General features: G+C 43.3%; 1 protein-coding gene across 1 annotated transcript in view; it reads right to left on the bottom strand.

Moving 5' to 3' along the window:
- Window positions 1-3,702: 3,702 nt before the first annotated feature.
- Window positions 3,703-21,157, bottom strand: part of Mcm3ap (minichromosome maintenance complex component 3 associated protein) — a 44,251-nt gene continuing 26,796 nt past the window's right edge. The window contains exons 18-29 of the mRNA XM_055607046.1: window positions 17,749-17,946; window positions 16,705-16,773; window positions 16,491-16,625; window positions 13,929-14,082; window positions 12,786-13,044; window positions 12,476-12,573; window positions 11,047-11,437; window positions 10,181-10,438; window positions 9,269-9,398; window positions 8,120-8,323; window positions 6,575-6,725; window positions 3,703-3,987 (exon numbers count right to left, since the gene is read on the bottom strand). Coding sequence (XP_055463021.1) covers window positions 3,829-3,987; window positions 6,575-6,725; window positions 8,120-8,323; window positions 9,269-9,398; window positions 10,181-10,438; window positions 11,047-11,437; window positions 12,476-12,573; window positions 12,786-13,044; window positions 13,929-14,082; window positions 16,491-16,625; window positions 16,705-16,773; window positions 17,749-17,946 — 2,206 coding nt within the window. The 3' untranslated portion in view covers window positions 3,703-3,828. The remainder of the gene's footprint in view (window positions 3,988-6,574; window positions 6,726-8,119; window positions 8,324-9,268; window positions 9,399-10,180; window positions 10,439-11,046; window positions 11,438-12,475; window positions 12,574-12,785; window positions 13,045-13,928; window positions 14,083-16,490; window positions 16,626-16,704; window positions 16,774-17,748; window positions 17,947-21,157) is intronic.

Here is a 21,157-nt window from a genome sequence, read left to right as displayed (position 1 = left end):
AGACATAAAACCCACAACAAAAGTGAAAAGGCACAGGAGAGAAAGGAGAGGAGCTGGAGGGGAGAGAATGAGGGTGGGTTTAATCCAAACACATTATATGCATGTATGAAGGTCTCAGTTTTAGAAAAGATTTCAAGGATGAAGAGGAAAAATTCTAAGTAGGAAAATTATAAAGGCGAGAGATGGATGGAGGAATGATTGATTCAGCAAACCAGAGAAAACTGAAACCTGTATGTTTAGGTAAAGCCAACAAGAAAATGACAGTTCTTGCCAGTGAACCCTGGAAGTGCAGAAACTGGAAGGAGCAACGAAAAACTTGAAGGAAGATAATTATAGTTTCACTCTCCTAGATGGAAGCCTAGAATAGCCAAGTAAAGAGCAGATAAGAAGCCTGGGCATGAAATATAACTGGGTGTCACCAAAAGGAGAGGGATTGAAAGTCTACACTTTCAGGGAAATCCAGTCCTACCTCACATTTCAACAGAGAGCTTAAGATAGGAGTAAACATTTCTCTGAGGCAACTAGCCTGCAAGCCATTGGGCATAACACATGATGATTAGAATTCCAGCACTTCAGAGGCTGATTCGGGAGAACTGTGATTTTGGCCAGCCAAAGCTTTATAGCAAGACCACCTGAGGGAGAAGGAGGAGAGACAGGGTGATAGATGAAGGGAGGAGGAAGGAAGGAGGGAGGGAGGGAGGGAAGGAAGAAAGTGGGCTGATGAAATAGCTCAATCAGTAAGGTACCAGGCTCACAATCTTGAGGACTAGTCTGGACCCCTAGCACCCACATGGAAGCTAAGCAGAGTGGCACACGTCTATAATCGCAGTGCTGGAGGGGCAGAAACAGAACTCACCAGCTCATTAGCCAGCCAGTCCAAAAGAACTGGCAAGCTCTGGATTCGGTGAGAAGCCCTGCCTCAAAAAAAAGAAGGCAAACAATGAAAACCCCAATGCCCACCTCTGAAGGCCATACACAAACAGATACACACATATATCCACACATACACACACACATACCCACATGAACATATTCACACACAAAAAGAAGAAAGAAGACCTACAAGCATTGGTAACTGGGATTTAGTAGAAAACTAGAGAGGTCCATCAGCAAGCAGACTGTTCAGTGACTCAGAGCCCGAGCAAGCAGAGGAGGAAAACAGCACAAGGACTGCTCTGCCCATGCATGGACATGAAGCCCAGCAGAACCATCCGATGTCTGCACTTCAGCCATCGCCTCACTAAACTACAGGAGAAATGCCAAGAAAAAGCTTCCCGGGTAAACCCAAAAAGGTTGTTTAACAGTAGGAAGAAATTAATAAAGGGCAGGGAGTGGGAAATTTGAGACTACCATGAATCAAAGGGATGCCATACAGGATCTTAAATTTTAATTTCATCAATGCATACAATGTACTTTGATCATATTCAGTCCTCACTCTGTTACCCAACTTCTCTAAGTCCATTTGACACCCCAGGAAGTGATCTGAAATTTTTCAAGAAAAGGCCTGCAAGGAGGCTCAGTAGGTAAAGGCACTTGATGTGCAAGCCTGAGGAAAGAACTGACTACATAAAGTTGTCCTCTGACCTCCACGTGCATTAAGTAACATGCAATGGCCCACACATAATAAACACACACACTCACACACACACAATAACTTAGTTTTTAAGCCTTTTTTCAAGAAACAAAACAAGTGAGAATATAAGGCAATGATTTCCCATCTAAAATGTTATTCTCGCTGAAACATTGAATCAAATATAAGAATAGAAATAAAACCATTTACACTTTAGACGTAAAAGCTCAGATGGCTACTACAGCATGAGTTTCATAGGATGAGAAAGCTAGAGAAAGCTGGAGAAAGCCTCAACAAGGATGGAAGGAGAATGGACTCCTGAAAGTTGTCCTCCAAGCCTATCATGGCTGAATGAATACATGTGTGCACACAGAGAGAGGAGAGGGAGAGGAAGATATTTCTGCCAGCAACATGGCTCAGTGTGTAAAATGCTTCCCTCAAAGCCTAATGATCTGAGTTCAGTTCCCATATGCTAAAATCCCAACAGTCTGTAAGGCAGAGGCAAGCAGATCTCTGCGAGTTCAAGGCCAGCCTGGTCTACAAAGTGAGTCCAGGACAGCCAAGGCTACCCAGAGAAACCCTGTCTCAGAAAAAGAAAAAAATATGTTTAATTAAAAAAAAGTTATAAAGCCTAAAGATGCAGTGTGTTTGGGGAAAAATGACTTGCTGGTGGTTCTGATGATGGTTAAGATTTCTTCCTAGTGCTTTTCTTTCTTTTTCTTTTTTTTTTTTCCCAGCGAACTAAGCAAGACCCAGGTAAGCAAGACCCAAGACGTGTGGTAGGCACGTCATCTATGTTAGAGGTTTGAAGAGAACTAGAGATATTAAATACTCTTCTTGAATAGAATCTGGGGCTACAGGTTGGTAATCTGGAAATGCTTAGTGCACACTTTCAGGAAGGTGATCATACTGAACATTGCTAAGTTTATTAATACTTCCTTCCCTTCCTTGCAAAGTGCCATTTTATTTCTTGATGTGTATGGCTGTTTTCATTCAGGTAGTGTACCACATGCATGTATGGTGCCTGCAGAGGTCAAAACAGGATGTCAGATCTTCTAGAACTGGACTTCCAAATGGTTATTAGCCACCATGTGGGTGCTCGAAACCAAAACCAGATCTTCTGCAAGAACAATAGTGTTCTTAAATGAAAAGCCATCTCTCTAACCTGTTCCACGTTATTTTTTAAGAGAAAATAGGACCAGGTCCTATTTTGCCTAACGTTTTTCTACAAATAATTCCCATGGCCTCTGAATGTAGTCAGCTTGCTGACCTGTTTCTTTCATTTGGCTGACAGAGGCTTTCATTGTGCCCCCTCAAAACAATCTGCCCACAGTGAATTATCTGTACCCACACACATCTTCAGTGTATGTACGTATGTACGTATGTTTCTGTTGGCTCTCCTGCTGAGCAGAGAGAGTTAACAGTGAGGACCCCATGCCTTACGTTGTCTTACATTTCTGATGTCTAGCACATCAGGGACAATGAGTTTACTAAGAGGATGAATCATCTATTACAAACAGTACAAGCAGTCAATGGATTACCAAGGGAGGGAGAATTGACTTTCTCCAAGAAGTAGACCTCCAATAGGTTCTCCACTCCCATATGGTCAGCCCTAAACTCATCAACATATAAGCAACATTAAACAGACTCAGTAGATTGTATTCTAACAACAATTATAGAAGAATAGGTCATGAATCCAAGAGTGTGGCAGGAGAGAAGGGTAGAAATGATATAAATATACTTGTACATAAAATTCCCAAAATATGTATGTATAGAAAACCAGAAACTTGGAGGCTGAAAAGATGGCTCAGAGGTTAAGAGCACTGGCTGCTCTTCCAAAGATCCTGAGTTCAATCTCCAGCAACCACATGGTGGCTCACAAGCATGTATAATGAGATCTGATGCCCTCTTCTGGCACACAGGTGCACACACAGGTAGAACACTACATAATAAATAAATCTTAAAAAAACAAACACAAAAAAAAAAAAACTATTAAAAAAGAAAACCAGGAAGTTGTAAAAACTCCCTCCCTCAGTATTTTCCCTAGTGAGGGAAGGATGGTCTAAAGCAAATACTATTAAAGAGATCACACAGCCTTTCATAAAAAAAAAAAAAAAAAAAAAAAAAAGATATGGGATGATTCAAATAGTTTATTTGCACAATCAATAGTCACATTTACAACAATGCATCAAGCATCTGAACATAATTTGAATAAAAACAAACTATTATGAAGAAGAAACACTTCCATGACAGACTGTTCATATGTCCACCATGTCCAGCAGTGCAGAGAGATGGAGCTCAGAGGCAATGTCTTCTTCCCTTGAACTTCGTATCAGCCTTTCCAGGTGCTTCAGCCTTTCAGTCAGAGATGTGTCTGATACCTCTGAAAGCCGCAACTGCTCTCCTGCCCTTGCATTCTAGTTAATAAAGAAAAAGCCAAAGTAATTCTCTGTGAAGGCATGACATCTGATTCATGTTTAGATCTTCTAGAGCCTATCAGACTCAACAGAACCCTCCCTTGGTATCAATCCCACATCGTTCCAGCCTCCCCTACCACACATACAGAGCCAGTATTCTATGGACTGGAATTGCTTAACCAGGCTCCAAGCTGGGCTCATCTGTTGACTGTACATATAATCAATTCTTCAGTGAAAACTCTTGTACATTAAATTCTGTTAACTATCTGGTAATTTCTTTAGGAAAGAATTAGTAACATTTTTTGGGGGGGCGGTGGAGTGGAGCTGAGAAAGGATGGAATGTAGTTTGGAATAGCCTCACTTGCTATGTAGTAGAAGCCTGCCTTGAACTGCTCTGCTTCTCTCTTCTCAGTGCTGGGGTTACACATGTACACCACCATGCTTCACAGTAATCCAAACAGAACATTTTAAAGTATTAAGCAAATGTATAAATGAAAACAGAATGTACTCTTAGTTCACCCTCCTTCCTTCCTGAGAGGCTTCCTAAACCACTCCAGAAACACTCCCTTGTCCGTCAGCATGTCCCTTCAGTTAAACTGTTCCTGCTTCCTTAGCCACCAAGACAAAACATAGAGACGGTTTGAAAAACATGTATTCTAGGGTAAAATTTCCTTCTGTGAGCTCACCTTCTTCATTTATTTATTTTCCTTGGAGAAAGTTAATCCCAAAATTGAGTCTGGTCAATGTCAAAGTCAGGAAGTTATGTGGTCCCACAGACAAGATCTACTGTTCATACCTGTACTGGTTGTTTTTTTTTTTTGGGCTGGGGGGAAGAGGGTTACTGTTGGTTTTTTCTAACACAGGGTTTCTCTGTGTAGCCCTGGCTATTGTAGAACTTGTTTTGTAGACCAGGCTGGCCTCAAACTCTAGATTTGCCTGCCTCTGCCTCCCGAGTGCTGGGATTAAAGGCATGTGCCACCACCGCCTGGCTGTGCTGGTTAATTTTAAGCTAGTGTTATTTTAGAAGAGGGAACCTCAATTGAGAAAATGCCCCTGTAAGACTGGCCTGTGAGCAAGCCTGTGGTACATTCTCTTGATTGATGTGCGCGGGCTCAGCCCATTGTGGATGGTGCTTTTCCTAGGGTGGTGGTCCTGGGTTCCATAAGAAAACATGGGGAGTAAGCCATGGGAGCAAGCCAGTAAGCAGCACCCCTTCGTGGCCTCTGCATCAGCTCCTACCTCCAAGTTCCTGCCCTATTTGTGTTCCTATCTTGACTTCTTTGGATGATGAGCTTCAAACAGAAGGGGAAATAAACTGTTTCCTAAGTTGCTTATAGTCATAGTGTTTTAAGACAGCAATAGAAACCCTAATTAAGTAACTGGTTACCGGACCCTGGGGAATCACCACGACAGACCTGATCATGTATTTTTGGAGTACTCTGGAACTGTGGGCTAGAAACGCCTCTGAGTGTTCAGAGTTTAATGAGCTGTGTGGGAATTAGAGAACAATGCTGAGAGTAGCGCACATGTTGGCGGTCTAGCTTGTGATGTTTGAGAGGGAGGTTTGTAAGACCCTCAAGTACTCCATTAGTTGTTTGTATAGTAAAACCTTTGCTTTGCTGAGATAATTGATACTGGTCAGGTGGGGGCTGAGGAATCTGCCATGATTAAGAAGAGAGCAGCAGCACTGGGGTGAAATTGTCTGGGAAGTGTTTACTCAGGGGCAGCACACAGAAGCTGTGGTCCAGAGGGAGCTGAAGCTGTATCTCATGTTGGCATCTGAACTTGCTAGTGTAAGACTGGTTTTGAAGGCATTTTGGAGTCATAAAGTGTAGCTGAGGCTTGGCACCATGAGAGGCCAGGCCAGGCTATTGATGCTTTCAACTGCAGTAGAAGGCTCAGGATTGAAGGGGTCCTGGTGAGATAATGCTTGATACCACGTGCCAGGGCACAGAGTCCCTGAAGAAAGCCCAAGAGAAGTTACTGGTGAAAGAGCAGCCCAGCTGCAGTGGAGACTCAAGCACTGCGAAGATGCTGGTACCATGGATGGCCACCAGGGACAGCAGCAGCTGTGGAGTGGAGCCAGTCTAAACCGAGGAGACATGTGCTGTAGACCGCTGCCCAGATGATCACGAGTGACGCCAGAAGTCTGATACCAAACTTTACACTGTTGGACTCTGGGTTCACTCGATTTGATTATGACTGTGCCCTTATTCTTCCTTCTTGGAATAAGAAAGGATGTAACATTTTTTTTATTACAAGTGCCCACAGTTCAGAGACTACCTTTCAAAGAGACTTTGGATATTTTACAAAGGTTCTAGACATTTTCTAGAGTCTTTGGATATTTTAAAGAGAACTTACTGCGCTTTTAAAATGGTTTTTGCTTTGTTCATTTTTTCACTTTGCTTTGTTTTTCATTTTTTGAGACAGGGTTTCTCTATGTAGCCCTGGCTGTCCTGGTACTCACTGTGTAGACCAGGCTAGGCACACACTCATGGATTGCTGGGGTTAAAGATGTGGTCCACTGAGGCTGGACCACATTCTCTCAGTCTTTAATTCTGGAAAAGCCAAATGTACTAGTTCTCACCTGAGGACTTGTAGATTTTTTCACCACAGTCTGAGCTCTGATAGTATCAGGAAAAGCTACCAGGGTCTGAGGAAGATAGAGAGGAAGGCAGGCTGACTCCGTGAGCGCTGGGGGGTCTTGAGATAACCACTGCTGAAGCTGATCTTCAAACCTGGAATAGCATGAGATCCCATGGTGAGAAACAGAGCCCCAAAAGCAGAACCTCAACCACTCCTGTGAAACTAGTGAAACCACTGGTTTCACTCCTATCTTAAAGTGGTGTTCTGTGTGCCCATGCATACATGTGAATGCGGATGGCCACGGGGAGGGCCACTGTAGAATTCCTGGGTTTATTACAAGGTTGATAGTATTTAACTATCCATGAACCTGGATGAAATTACAGAGAAGTAGGTAGCACATAAGAAGCAGGGATGAAGTCCAGAGAGTAGGTCTGGCTGCTAAAGATAAACAGGGAAATCCTTGAACGGGACTAGAAACAAGGATGAAAAGCTAGGATGTGATCACAGACACAGACAAGGGCTCATGACCAAATTCAAGTATGCAGGCTGCAAGACAAAAGAGACAGAGTGATGACTAACCCAGGTGTTTCTGAGGAGTTTTGCTATAAAATGAGAAGCCTGGAGTGGTGACTAGAGAGAAGAATGAAGTCACATCAGGAAGATGTGTCTGAATGTCAGCAGGTTTGTGTGCCAACATGCATGATCTAGTGAAGGGAAGGGCATTGTCTCCAGAGAGCCCTATGGGTGGAGTACTGTGAGCAGGCTGAAGGTCAAATTGCAATCCAGAGGGAGAGCTGACCTCACGTACAAAATGGGTGCTCCTCTCTAGTATCAGGGGGAGGGGCAAAGCAGGGAAGAGTAGGTACTCAGTGCTGGAAGGTGTGGCAGGGCAAGGCAGGGGTGACAGAAGACAACCTTCACAAATGTCTATCTTCCCAGTTCTATTTCTCAGTAGAAATGACCAGAAGAGGAAGTACACATGAAAGGAAGGGAAGTCAGTTCTGCAGGAGGGTCTGTCCCAGCTTCTGCCCACCTAGTCAGTAACAATCCACTGGAGCCTTGGGCTCCCCAGGGCCAAGGAGCAGTGGCCAGCCACAGTGGACTAAGCTACGGAGACTTAGCTGCACACGTTTCACCTAGAAAACTCATCATAGACTTAAAATAATGAGCAATGAAACCAATTTCAAATGATAAAACTTAGAAACATCCTGTCTAGAGCACAGTCTGTCTTGTAAGAGCTTATACTTTTAAAAATATTTATGTACTTAAAAATAGTTATGTATAGGTGTTTGTGTGTGTTTACATCAGAGTATGGGCACATGAGTGCTCACAGAGTCCAGAGCCTCAAGCTTATACTTTATAAATGTCCAACTTGCCTGCCTGCCTGCCTTCCTTCCTTTCTCCCTTCAGCCCCTCTCACTGTAACCCTTGCCAGCCCGGCTGCCTCCCTCCTCTCTACCACTGGCTGTCTTGGCTTAACTGAGCCCCAGTTAGTCTCCCTCTCCTACAGGAAGTAGAGGGAATGACAGGAAGGGGACACACGCACCTCTTGCTCTCTTCCTTCTCTTCCAGCAGACTGCTGGACAGACACTGTGCCAGGAGCTCTTCTGCAGAAGCTCCTCGCATCAGATCCTCCGTGCTCAGAGTCCCCTCTCGGCCACTCTCCTCATTCTTCTTCCCTTTGTGGTGCACATGAAGCAATGGAGGGGGAAAGCCGCTTGTAGAAGGATGAGAAGACTTTATCCCCGAACTGTAAGCACAAGTGTGGGGGAAGGTCAGAAAGATGGAGGGAAGAGGGCGGTGCAAAGCACAGACATAGCCGGACGCATGCTCACTCTGAATGAAAGCTTCAAGCTCCACGTACTCTACTGGGCACTTTATGCTCACATCGGCCCTGAGCCTGACTCCTAACTTCCCTCAAGTCGGAATACGGCAACAAGAGAAGGCAGCTCTCCTACAGTGGTTCTCATGCACATTAAGAGACACTGTTGGCCAGGCATGGTGGCATGTGCATTTAATCCCAACATTCAAGAAACAGAGGCAGAGAAAGATAGAGTTCTGTGACTTCAAAGCCAGCCTGATCTAATAGTGAGTTCCAGGCTGGCTGAAGATGTAGCAAAACCCTGTCACAAACATGAGGGAGACAGACAGACAGACACCGTTGCTTCCAAAAGTTCCACTATCTAGGAACACTGGGCTCCCAGGGCTTTGTTTCAGTATCAGTCTGTCTCTGTTTCTGTGTGTGTGTGTGAGAGAGAGAGAGAGAGAGGGAGAGAGAGAGTGATTGGACTTCAAGAACACTAAGCAATAGTAGTGACCACAATAGCAGCACAGACTGGTCCTGGCATTCATGTCTAATGTTTTAATAAAGAACATGATTTTGTTGTTGTTGTTGCCTTAATTTTACTGGGGTGTTTGTTTTGTCAGATTTGTGGTGGATAGCTGTGATGGCTAGTTTTAACTGTCAGCGTGAAACAATTCAGAATCCTCGGGGAAGAAAGTCTCGGTGAGGGGCTGTCTTGATCAAGGGGGCCTGCAGACATGTCTGTGGGGGCTGTCTGATCACATCCATAGCCGCGGAAGAGTCAACCCACCATGTGCAGCACTGATACCTACTGAGGGAACTGAGCATGCGTGCATTCATTTGTTGCTCTTGGCTGTGACTAGAAAAACACACACTGAACCTGAACCTCACCGTCCTTGACTCAGCTGAAGGTCCCTCTGTGTCTGCATTCTGGCTTGTTCCCATGACAAGGGAACATCGTATTTTCTTAAACGATTTTTGAAAAAATATACACATATCTGACCATCTTCACTCAGCGCCTCTGAAAAAACAGTACAAGAACAAATGTTTTAAAATTATACATACAAACAGCAACAGATGAGCACTTGGTATTTGCTTAAACCCACCTACTTAAGGACACACCTGACTACAGTAACTTCCGTGCTTGAATGGGACATGCGTTCATAGAGACTGTGGAAGGGATAGGTGTAGCTCTCAGAGCCACAGAATCCCCCTCAGAACCAACCAAGAAGCCTGTTCAGGAGCCAACAGGGAGTCCTGTTCTCCTAGAACCTTCTTTTGTTGGTTTGGTTTTTCGAGACAGAGTTTCACTGTGTAGCCTTGACTGTCCTGGAACTTGCTCTGTAGGACAAGGTGGTCCTTGGACTCAAGAGAGTGCTCCTGCCTCTGCCTCCCAAGTGTTGGGATTAAAGGCCTGTGCCACCACCCCCGGGCCTTGTTTTGTTTTCTGATACAGGGTCTCTCTGTGTAGTCCTGGCTGTCCTTTAACCAAGAGCCTCTTGAGTGATGGGATTAAAGACATGGACCACCATTCCCAGTTGAACCTTACCTCTTCCCAAAGTTTATAAAACTTTCCTTGTCTAAATTTAACAAAAGAGGGGAGATGGGGTTTTTGTTTATTTGTTTGTTTGGCTTGCCAGAACTACACAATGAAACCCTATTAAAAAAAAACAAAACTATTTAACCAACCAAGTGAAGACCCACCTCCCCTCTCCTGTGAAGATTAGACTAGGACAGTCTCAAAAGGACCCAGCCTGAGCAGGGTCCTGCTCAGCTGAGGACCTGAGGCTGAGCAGCAACTACCTGATATGATGGGGAGCCTGGGGGGTATCCAGTCGCTCAGCTTGTGATTGATGCATAAGGTGATGATGTCATCCCATGGGATATCAGCAACGGAAGGCCCTGACTCCTGGCCTGTAGAGAGGCTCTTGCTCTTCCACTTTTGGTATGTTTTGCACAGCAGGTTCTCCACCTGGGACTGGAGGACAGGCTGTGTCTGGCGGGAGCTGGGAATCTGGGAGGTATACTGAATGACCATTGAGCACACGGGGAGCCAGGGTGCTGTAGAGAAAGGTTTGACCAAGAGTCAGTGAACATGAAATATTACTAATGCTCTATTTCCTTAGCAGAGAGCTGTGTAGTTAAGAAATATAGAGAGTATGTATGTAAGGCCACAAGCTCTGCCAGTTAGTAAGTAAGCTCCCTTCCGGCGCCATTAATATAGGAAAGAGCAGCTCCTGCAGCACCAGGTTGAGTCAGCCTGTGCTATCTATTGAGTCTACATCACACAGCCCATACACGGCATTGGCACAGGAGACGCAGCTAGGCTTTAAAGGAACATTAACATAAACTAGCACTTAAGTGCTGACCCCAGCAGGGTCAGTAGCTCCAAGACAGTCACATAAGCCTCATGCTTCTCAGCTAGCCCATCTCTTCTGGTAAGTGGGACTGTGGGACAATCTCAGGACTGTCTCGGGGAAAGGATAACAGCTCCAACTCCATAGAGTATTGTCTCCTTCTAACCCAAAAATCCAAAGGTGGGTATAGGTAGGTACACAGTGGAGGTGAACTGTGGACTTCACAATGAAACTCACCATCTGGTATAGTGTCTTTAAAACAAAGAGAACAGGAGGCTAGCCCTCCGCTCCTCCCTCAGAGTGGGCACGTACCCCCTGGAGGTGGAAGATCCATCTGTGGAAGCTGGAACCCAAGTACAGCTTGCTTTAGCCAAGCTAGATGCTCTGGTGAGTTCCACTGCAGGTGAGGAAGCAGCTGGCTGCCCCCTACTTCAGAGAATTCTGTGACAGGCCAGGAGATGTCACACAGCTTCTCAGAAGACACCACAGAGGCCAGGAACTGCAGCACACTATTGAACAACTCAATAATGGCACTAGGCTCCTGGGATGGCAGGCCACCCTGGCGCCTCTCTCTTCTGTCATGGAAAAACCGACCGCTGAACTCACGGCTGATCCCATCCTCAATGTACTGAATAAGGGTCTGGCAGCAAAGGTCTAGAGCTTGAGGGCATCGGGAGACCAGCCACTGGACTGCTCCAGAAACCTGAAGAACAAGACAACAGGGTGAGATCTAGTCACACAATTCACAATCATTTTAAAAAGTAGTTTTCCAAAGGGGCTTAGCACTCTTCCCATGGCTGTATTAGGAAAATGCCCCAAGAACAAAATCTCAGTCACTGCAGGACAGAGCACAAGGCCTCTCTGCACTTTAGTTTAGGTTTCTAGAGCCCAGGAGCTATGCCTCTCAAAGGTAACCAAGGGGGTCCCATGAGTCTGATCCAACTAATAAGCAGAGCCTGCCAAGCCCTTCTGGAAGAATCTGGGTCCTCATGAAATCTTCCTCCCTGCCCACTAAGGCAGAGCCACACCATCTTCTTCCTAGAACTAGTGGCTTCACCGCTGCCAGGATGCTCTACACCCTGCAATCACCTCTTCCCGTAGAGTTTTTGTTTTTGTTTTGTTTCCATATAGCGCTGGAGATATAACTTAGGACATTGTATATGTCAAGTGGGTGTGTACCAATGAACTACCTCCTCGGGCAATATAGTTATTTACTAATCCCTAAATCATTTTCAGCAGACCTTTTCAGGAAATCTTAGGTAATATTATTTCTTTAGTTTCCAAGAGCAATCACTCTAAAAAAATAATCAGGTAAACCTGACATTCAGATATAAGATGTAAATGGTCATTTTAAATTCATAAAAGCAAAGCCAAAAATTTCATGTGCGTAATTTAATATATTACTGAAGCATAACTAAGGCCATTTTCAAATTTTTTTATTCCTACCTGTATCTGTAGAAAGTTTTATACATATATGTGTGTGTGTGTGTATGTATAAAACATAAAATGGAAGTCACTAATATGCGCAGGACATGATAATGCATGTCTTTAATCCATGCAGAAGCAGAGGCAGCATCAGTTCTAGCTTACCTAGCAAATTTGAGGCCAGTCTGCCCTTCATAATACTCTGTCTCAAAATGAACCATACAACCACAACAAACACCTATATAAAACTCAAGCTAGATCAGAAGAGAAAAAAACAAGGTATCTTAAAAGACCTTTAAAAATGATGAAACTTTACCTTGACAGTGCCTTGTAAATCATTAACAGAATCAGGAATCTCAACAACAATGTAATCTGAAATCAGCTTGGCTGAAACCAACTCCTGTAAAGTCAGACCTTTAAGAGAAACAGAGGAAGGTTGCATGTGACAACGTTAGTTGTCATAGGTGACGCACCCTAATGCTAGTCTTGGCCCTCCATGCAGTGGACAGAACAAATAAGGTTCTAACCCCAAAAGTTCCCAACACTGTACTGCCTGCCATCCATCAAACTCAAGCTCCACCCACTTAATATCCTGCTGGCTCATGAATGAGGCTTCCTTCACAAACCATCCTCTACTTCTTTCCCCATGGAATCTCCTCTGCAGCTGGGCACGAGAACCACCAGAGGAAGTGCAGGCTGGAACGGCTTGGCCTGAAGGAGCTGCTTGAGCTGCAGCACAGCTGAAAGCCAGTACAAATCCTCCTCTGCCACATCTTCACTCTTCACTTTGGGAGGAAGCAGCAGCATGAGCCCACTGGCTCCCAACAGGTCCTTCCGTGTCTCCACAGCATCAAGGGCACTGTCACTAAGGGTGCCATGGGCCACCTGCAACAAAATCAGACATCAGGATGAATGTTCCAGAGAGCAAGACAGAGGAAACAGTCTGCCTCAGCAAGAACGACTAAAGCGGTCCATTCACCATACATTCACTGTGCGCTGGAGAGTCCTTCAAAGACAAGGCTGGACCAAGCATGATGGCAAATGCTTTTGATCCCAGCGCTCAGGAAGCAGAGGCAAGTGGATCTCTGTGAGTTTGAGGTCAGCATGATCTAAATAGTGAGTTCCAGAACAGCCAGAACTATATAGTGAAACACTGTCTCAAAAAACAAAAACAAACAAACAAACAACAAGACACAGTTGGGCCAGCCCTCCATGAGACCATAGATTCCTGTAAGAAACTGCCTTGTCAACAGATACAAAAACCTACAGCTACCCTAAACAGAGCTTAGGCCAACTTTAAGGGCCTTTTTCAGGGACAGTCAGTCTGTCTGAATATGTCTGAAGAAAGTTCCCAACACAAAAGAGACCCAGGGAAGATAGCTGAAGCTCTTAACATACAGATACTTAGAACCAAAAGCACCAGGTCCTGTAGAGGCTGTGCTAAGATTACCTTTCAGAATACAGTACAAAGAAACAAGACAGACACAGGGTAGAAAGATAATGTTTAGAAGATCAATTCATGTGGCTTAACATCTGTCTAATAAGAAGGTAAAGGACAGAAGAGCAGTTATCACGGGGAAGATTAGAAGAGGAAGGGAATGATATGGAGGGGAAGGAAGGACCATGCGTGGGGAGGGAGGAAATAGAACTAGTACAAATCATTGATACTTATTTACAAAAATGTTACAATACAACCCATCATTTCAGTAATGTCTGAATGCGAGAAAATGAAATTATGGAGATAAAGATGTGAAGGGATTGTCACTCACCTTTATACACACATTGACGGAAACTATTTGGTCCCCTTTACTACTGAGAGCATTAAAAACTGTGAGTGTCTGGATATCACCGGAATTATTGCGTGTGTCATCCACCAAGCTGTCATCTCCTGTGAACTTGACCTTTAACCAATTTTCTAGTATTCTACAGGTAAAAAAAAAAAAAAAAAAAAAAAAAAAATCAAAGGAAAGTCTAATTTTAAAATGAACTACAGAAATCTTCAGGAAACAAATGAAATAATGTATGGATACAGGGTCACTGACACTAAATTTTATGATGAAGCTTACCTGTACAAAACAGGTTATCATTTTAAAATGGAGTTAGGTTCCTCTACCAAGTTATTTATTTGAGTAACTAGAAAGGACAATCATGCTGGCTAATTCTAATGTGATTTAAAACTGTGAACCAAAAAGGGACCTGAGCAATAGAAATCTCCCTGGAGTTAAAATACCCATTTCAGCCAGGAATGGTGGCACACAACTGCCTTTAATCCCAGCAGTTGGGAGGCAGAGGCAGCTAGATTTCTGTGAGTTTGGGGCCAGCATGATCCGTATAGCAAGTTCCAGGCCCCTCAGGGTACACAGTGAGACCTTGTCTCAAAAAACTACCACCACCATCATCAAACTATTTTATAAAACCAAACTTCTCACACTGGGCCAGTAAGACATCTCAGCAGATAAAGATGCTTGCTGCCAAGCCTTAAGAACCCAAAGATGTAGGCAGTGGTTCTGAACCTGGGGGTTGCAACCCCTTTGGGGGTTGAAAAATCCTTTCACAGGGGTCGCCTAAGACCATCAGAAAACACAGACATTTATATTGCAATCCATAACAGTAGTAAAATTAGTTATGAAGTAGCAACAAAAATGATTTTATGGTTAAGGGATCACCACAATGTTAAGAACTGTCTTAAAGGGTCACAGCATTAGGAAGGTTGAAAACTACTGGTATAAGGAGAGATCAGATTTCTACAAGTTTGTCCTCTGATCTTCACACAGGTGGACACACAAAACAAGCAAATATTCCTCTGGGATAGAGAGATGGCTCAGCAGTTAAGAGCACTGGCTGCTCTTACAAGAAATCTGGGTTCAACTCCCAGAAAACACACAGCAGCTAACTCTAGTTCCGGAGGATTTGATGCCTTCTTCTGGTCTCTGTGGGCACTGCAAGCACAAGCTGCACAGATCCACACGTTGGCCAAATAGCCACCATACACATGAAAAAAAATTCTCCTGCCGAGTCTTTAAGAATTGCTATGTGGCATACATTTCCTAAGGGACTCAGAAAACCAGATGATTGCTATTTTACGAAATGTATCATTCAATTACTTTTAAAATGCCACAACTATTTCATTGTTCAATTATCCTATGAGATTGAGCCTCATGGTTTCCTTATTCCCTTTCCTTTGCTAAATCCCAACAGTAACTGTTTAAAAGTAGTATGTTCAGAGAACTTGGAGTCACTATACAAAATCAGGCACTTGTGCATTGACTTACACATAGAGTTACATAACGCAGCAATTCTATTCCTAAGTACGTAAGAGAATTTAAGTGGAAACTCAAATGGCTATCAACTTGTAAGATAAATAAAATGAGATACTTGCTTACTTTGTAACATAGGTGAGATTAGATAATATGCTACAAGACTACGTACTACTACCCCATGTACATAAGACAGCCACATTAGGCACATCTAGAAACATTAGAGGGAGATTTGTAGTTCCCAGGAGCTGGGGTTAGAGAAGAATGGAGACTACTAATTAACACAGGCTTTTTATTTAGAGAAAAAAAAAATGCTCTAGACACAGTGATTATTCATAGGGTTGTAAAACCCTATGAATAATCACTGGGAATAAAGTTTATAATATATGAGTGACATTCCAATTCCTCTAGTAGCTACTAGAGGAAAAGTAGCTGGAGGGTTGTTTGTTCTGTTTTGGAATTGTCTATGCAAGTATGTACACACACAGTGACACGTATTTGTGCATGCACGTATGTGGAAGGAAGAAGTCAAACTCGGCGTCACTCCTCAAGGTCCTTCACATTCTTTTTTGAGACAGGGATTTTCAGCATGGGCTGGGGTAATTGCACTGTCTCCACCTTGCAGTGCTGAGATTACAAGAGTACGACTACCGAGCTTTTTTACATGAAGCCTGGTAGTGAACTCAGGTACTCATGCACGCACATTTCAGTTGAGCTATCTCCACAGCCTCCATATTTGGTGTTTTTTTAGAGACAAGGTCTCTATAGCCCAGGCTGACTTCAAACTCATGGCAATTCTCCTGTCTCAGCCTTCAGAGTGGTAGGATTATGGGCATAAGCCACTCTATACCAGCATCATAGTTGCTTTAAGATTATAATTTCTGGAAATTATTTAGAAAATAGTATCTTATCATTTTTTTAATTTTTTAAAATGTCCATTTTTTTTTTTTTTTCACCTAAGGGAAAGACAAAGCGTAGCAGACAAAGTATAAACTAATCCCTTCCAAAATCTTAAATAAATAGAAGTCCTTCTCCAGATCAGCATCCATACTCCCCATACAGGAAACTTCTGACCTGCCAGGACTCTCTGGAGTCTGCTCTTCTCCATTAGGCAGCACCAGCACCAGTTTCCAAAATACGTGCTCATGCTTCACAGGGAGGTGCTCAGCCACAAAGGACGGCAGGTCCAGAGGTGCCCACGCAGCATTACTGGAAGGGGCAGATCACATGGATGAGCCAGTGTACAGAACCCAAGCAGGAACAAATACAAACAGTGAGACGGACAGACCTCAGCAGCTGCTGGTGGAAGTGCTGAACCTTCATCTGGTGAGCTGTCTTGTTTCTAAGCTGCCTCAACCTACAAAGAATAAAAAAGAAAGACACCAGGACTATAAGAGGCTACTTTTAGCCCACAGGAAGATTTTAGTAGTTTTACTTCCCCCAGACCCAGGAACGGATTACGTTTTTTAGTAACTAGCCAAATGGATCCCATAGGCCTCCCCTCAAACATTACAGGCTACTACAGACTTCTACGGGTTGGTAGAATGAGTGAAGACTGAAGCTGAGAAGAAAAGCCAGGATTGGGAAGGGAATGTCACAAGAAACTATGACTTCAGGAAACCAGACCATGTCACAACATACATGGGTTTAGAGTAAAGACCCTAACCCTGTCTTCAAGAGTATGAGCCAGCCCACCATACACATTTACATACAGCACACAGAGATGACCAAGGGATCTGGTGGACCAGATAAAACCTTAGGAGAAGATGTTCAGAGAGAGCATCCCGTGATGACCAGAAGAAACAGCCACATCAGGGTATGCCTATAGCACCTCCATATTGTCTCCTTAGGGCCTCCCTACTGGGTGGCAGGATGCCTATGAAAGCCCTTAAAACAACACCGATACTGGGCCTGCAGAGACAGGATGGCTATGATTGAACAATTTGAGCCTCAGGAACTAGACTGCTCAGGGAGACTGGAAGGAACGGCAGGGAGGGCCTGGCTGAGAGAGACACAGAAAAAAAAGGACACTGTTAGAGAAGACAGAAGGAAGTGCAATGGGAGCAGGGTCTAGAAGCAGAGAGTTGGGGTAGACTTAGGAACATCAGAGTCCACCAACAGAACCTGAGTCTTTCAAGATCATGCAAGATTTGAGCCTCTGTTCCAGTGGTGGACACATCATGCAGTCACAACTGTAGGAAACATAACCTTCAAGATGCATTCCCATGACTGCCCTTACTTTCTGGCTCCACCCATCTTCATCCATAACTACATCAGTCTAACTCATGCTGAAAAGAATTGGAGCCCTGAGGACATGCCGCTGAGCACTGACCTGGTACAGGAAATGCCCAATTTCCCTGCATGGCCCAGGTCCAAGAGGCCCTTGGTCAGGTTCTCCTCAGCAATGGGGCACTCCGCACTGGGCACTAATGCCTGCAGCCGGTCATTCACGTCCACACAGCACGGTGCTGCAGGGAAGGCCCGCATCTGCCGCCGGAGCTTCTTCCGGGCTGCAACAGCTTCCCTCCACCTGGAGGCCAAACCAGCATATCGTTATTGAATGGTGTGTTCAAGGCTCTTTCCATTGGGAAGAATAAAAAGTCTGGTAAAGTTATATGGAAATACGGTTTTTGTTTGTTATATTATTTTTAATAATTTATTTTATTTTTATGTGTATGAGTGTGGACACGTGTGCATCTTGTGCATGACTAGGGATGGTTATGAGCCACCATGTGGGTGCTGGGAACTGAACACAGGTCCTCTGAAAGAACAGCGAATGTTTTTAACCACTGAGCCATCTCTCCATCTTGGAAATGTGGTTTTGACAATCTAGTTAAGCTTTTCTCAGTGAGAGAGCTTAAAATGAAAATTAATCTCAATTAAAATGTGGGCATGATAAAAAACAAAAGCAGTGAGCAAGGAAACCACCAGACTGAAGTACAAACACTAAGTTATCTCTAAAAACCAATCTGGACACAAATTTAATATATAGTCACCACTTATCCCAGCAAACAGAACTGTATCTCCCAACAACAAACATGCATGCGAACAGACGTGTAGAATGTTACTACAAGAGGCTGCTAAAGCACTGTCAAAGCCACAGAGAAAGCCATGTGAGAGTCAGTTCAGTCATTTAAGACGTAAACACCCCCACAATGGCACACTACAACACTGTTGTTAATGCTAATAGTAACAGGGAGAACCTGACATGCTACAAAGGTTGGGCCTCCACTGTTTCTTTTTGTGAAAGATGATTTACTTACATTTATGTACATTGAGGTTTTGCCTACATATATGTCATATCCCCTGGAACTGAAGTTACAGACAGTTGTGAACTGCCATGTGGGTGCTGGGAATTGAACCCAGGTCCTCTGCAAGAACAGCTGGTGCTCTTGTCTGCTGAGCCATCGCTCCAGCTCCGAGACTCTACTTTTTATTTTGGGTAGAATAAAGGAAGACTTAGAATACTGCTGACAACCAAAAAAGAAAAAGAAGATGAGGTTTCTAGAAGGGCATGAGTAGCTGCTACTTCTGGAGAATGGACAGAGGTCTTCCCAGGAAGTGTTCTGGATGTGTTTCTTTTCATACTGTTGCCACTGTCAGGGACGTTAGCAATTACTTAAGTTTCACTATAAAATGAATCACCACCCTCACCTAAGTGATGAGTGCATGTACAAACGCCCGGGGCCCCTGCGCTGTGAGAAGCCGCAGCCGGAAACAACCTCGTTACCATCATGCTGAGACTATGCTTCGTATTCTCTCTTCTCTTTAGGGCCATTACTACAAACAGTCTACTCTGCTTAGTTTGAATACGATTCAAACTAACATATTTGCATATATTTCTCCATAAACTGTTGGTTTTCTACTATGGAGAAACAAACTTCATAGCTGGACTTAAATTTTTTTTAATTTTATGACATTATAAAAGTGATATGAATTCAGTAAAAAAAAAAATTGAATTTCAACTTTGATTTATTAAATTAAGATTTCTCAAACTTTTTTATTTACAATCTCTTTTTCACCCAAGAAATTTTTACATATCTCCTGGTATATAGGTATATAAAATGGGTATACAAATCAAACATTTATTGATAATAAATTATAAAGAAATTTACTTAAAACAACTCTTTGATATATATAATTCTAACATTCATTGAATATGAAAGCAAATTTGTATCCTAAGGACAATAATATGCTTGTTTGTCTAACACAACACAGCCCAAAGTTGTATCAATTTGGTAGGTGCTGAGGGATAGTAAGAAAATATGAAGACTCTGGAGCTTTTCTGAGGGCTGGAGAGATGGCTCAGCAGTTAAGAGCACTGGCTGCCCTTCCAGAGGACTGGGGTTCAAGTCTCAGCACCCCCATGGCAGCTCACAACAGTCTATAATAAAAGGAGACCTTTTTTGAACTATTCATGCACTACAGGCACATGACAAACAGACACATGCAGGCCAAACATCCCCACACATAAAATAATAAATAAGTCTTTCAAAAAAATAAGATACTGCTTATTCATTAAACTCTTCCATTTCTATACTATAGTTGTGTACAAGAAGGGCACTTTGGGTCCTAATATGTAAGAGTCTTGAGTCTCAGACAATGTTCACTGCCATGATGCATGGCAATGGAAAATCCACATGCTGTATATTCTGAACCAAATCTACAGTGAAGTGTCCCAAGGCAAAGGAGTGAGTTATGCCAAGAATCAGCTCATCACCCATTTGATTTCGAATTGATTTTTGGTCATCGTACATTGATCACTATCATCATTTTATGTGTTTGCATCCCTCACAGCCTGTTATGCAACTCCACATCTAAGAAGTTCTGTCCTAGACTTGTGATATGCTATACAGTACTTTCACAGTATCATGAGAAATCCTTGTAGAAACAGCTATTATGCAGTAAGCCAAGAAAGCAACCACTCAACACTGTATCATGTGTTATGTTGCTAAGCTATGGTGCCGGGAAAGTCAGGGGTGGTAAATGCATTTTCATCTCACAGTGAGTTTACCATGACATAACTCCATCATCAAAAATATCAGTACCGGGGCTGGAGGGTTAGTGCTGCAGTTAAGAGTACTTGTTGCTGTTACAGAGGACCGAGGTTCAGTTCCTAGCATTGTGGCGGCTCACAACTGTCTATAACTCTAGTTCCAGCAGATGTGACACTCTATTTTGACCTCCTCAGGCACTAGACATACATGTGGTACACAAACATACATGCAGACAAAACATTGTATACATAAAAAATAAAATAAATCTAAAAGATACGTTTTTGTTTTTGCTTTTAATCAGAATACCAATACTTATGTTTGGGAGATTGATCCATGTTAGTGAAGCCATCCATGATCTATTTGCTAAAGGTATTCACAGACATTTTCCTGTGTCTAGTTCAGCCAATAAACAGCAACAAATCTATAAATAAATATTTGTTCAAATACAGGACAACCATCCTCACCCTAATCAAATGACTTCAGAACATAAGACATGCATGTATGACCAACTGTTTCTGAAAGTCTACTTCAGATATGCATCCTTACAAAATAAGCATCACTGGCTAAGGGAATTGATAACTTGAATATAATGAACCCAACCGCCTGGCATGGTAGTGCACACCTTTAATCCTAGCACTTGGGAAGCAGAGGCAGGGGGATTTCTTGTGAGTTCAAGGCCAGTCTGGTCTACAAAATGAGTCCAGGACAGCCAGGACTACACAGAAAAACCCTATCTTGAAAAAC

This window comes from Psammomys obesus, unplaced genomic scaffold (assembly GCF_907164565.1).
Source record: "Psammomys obesus unplaced genomic scaffold, mPsaObe1.curated_primary_1811, whole genome shotgun sequence".
Taxonomy (NCBI): domain Eukaryota; kingdom Metazoa; phylum Chordata; class Mammalia; order Rodentia; family Muridae; genus Psammomys; species Psammomys obesus.
The sequence above is the reverse complement of the archived record's forward strand: the minus strand, read 5'-3'. Positions and strand labels throughout refer to the sequence as shown.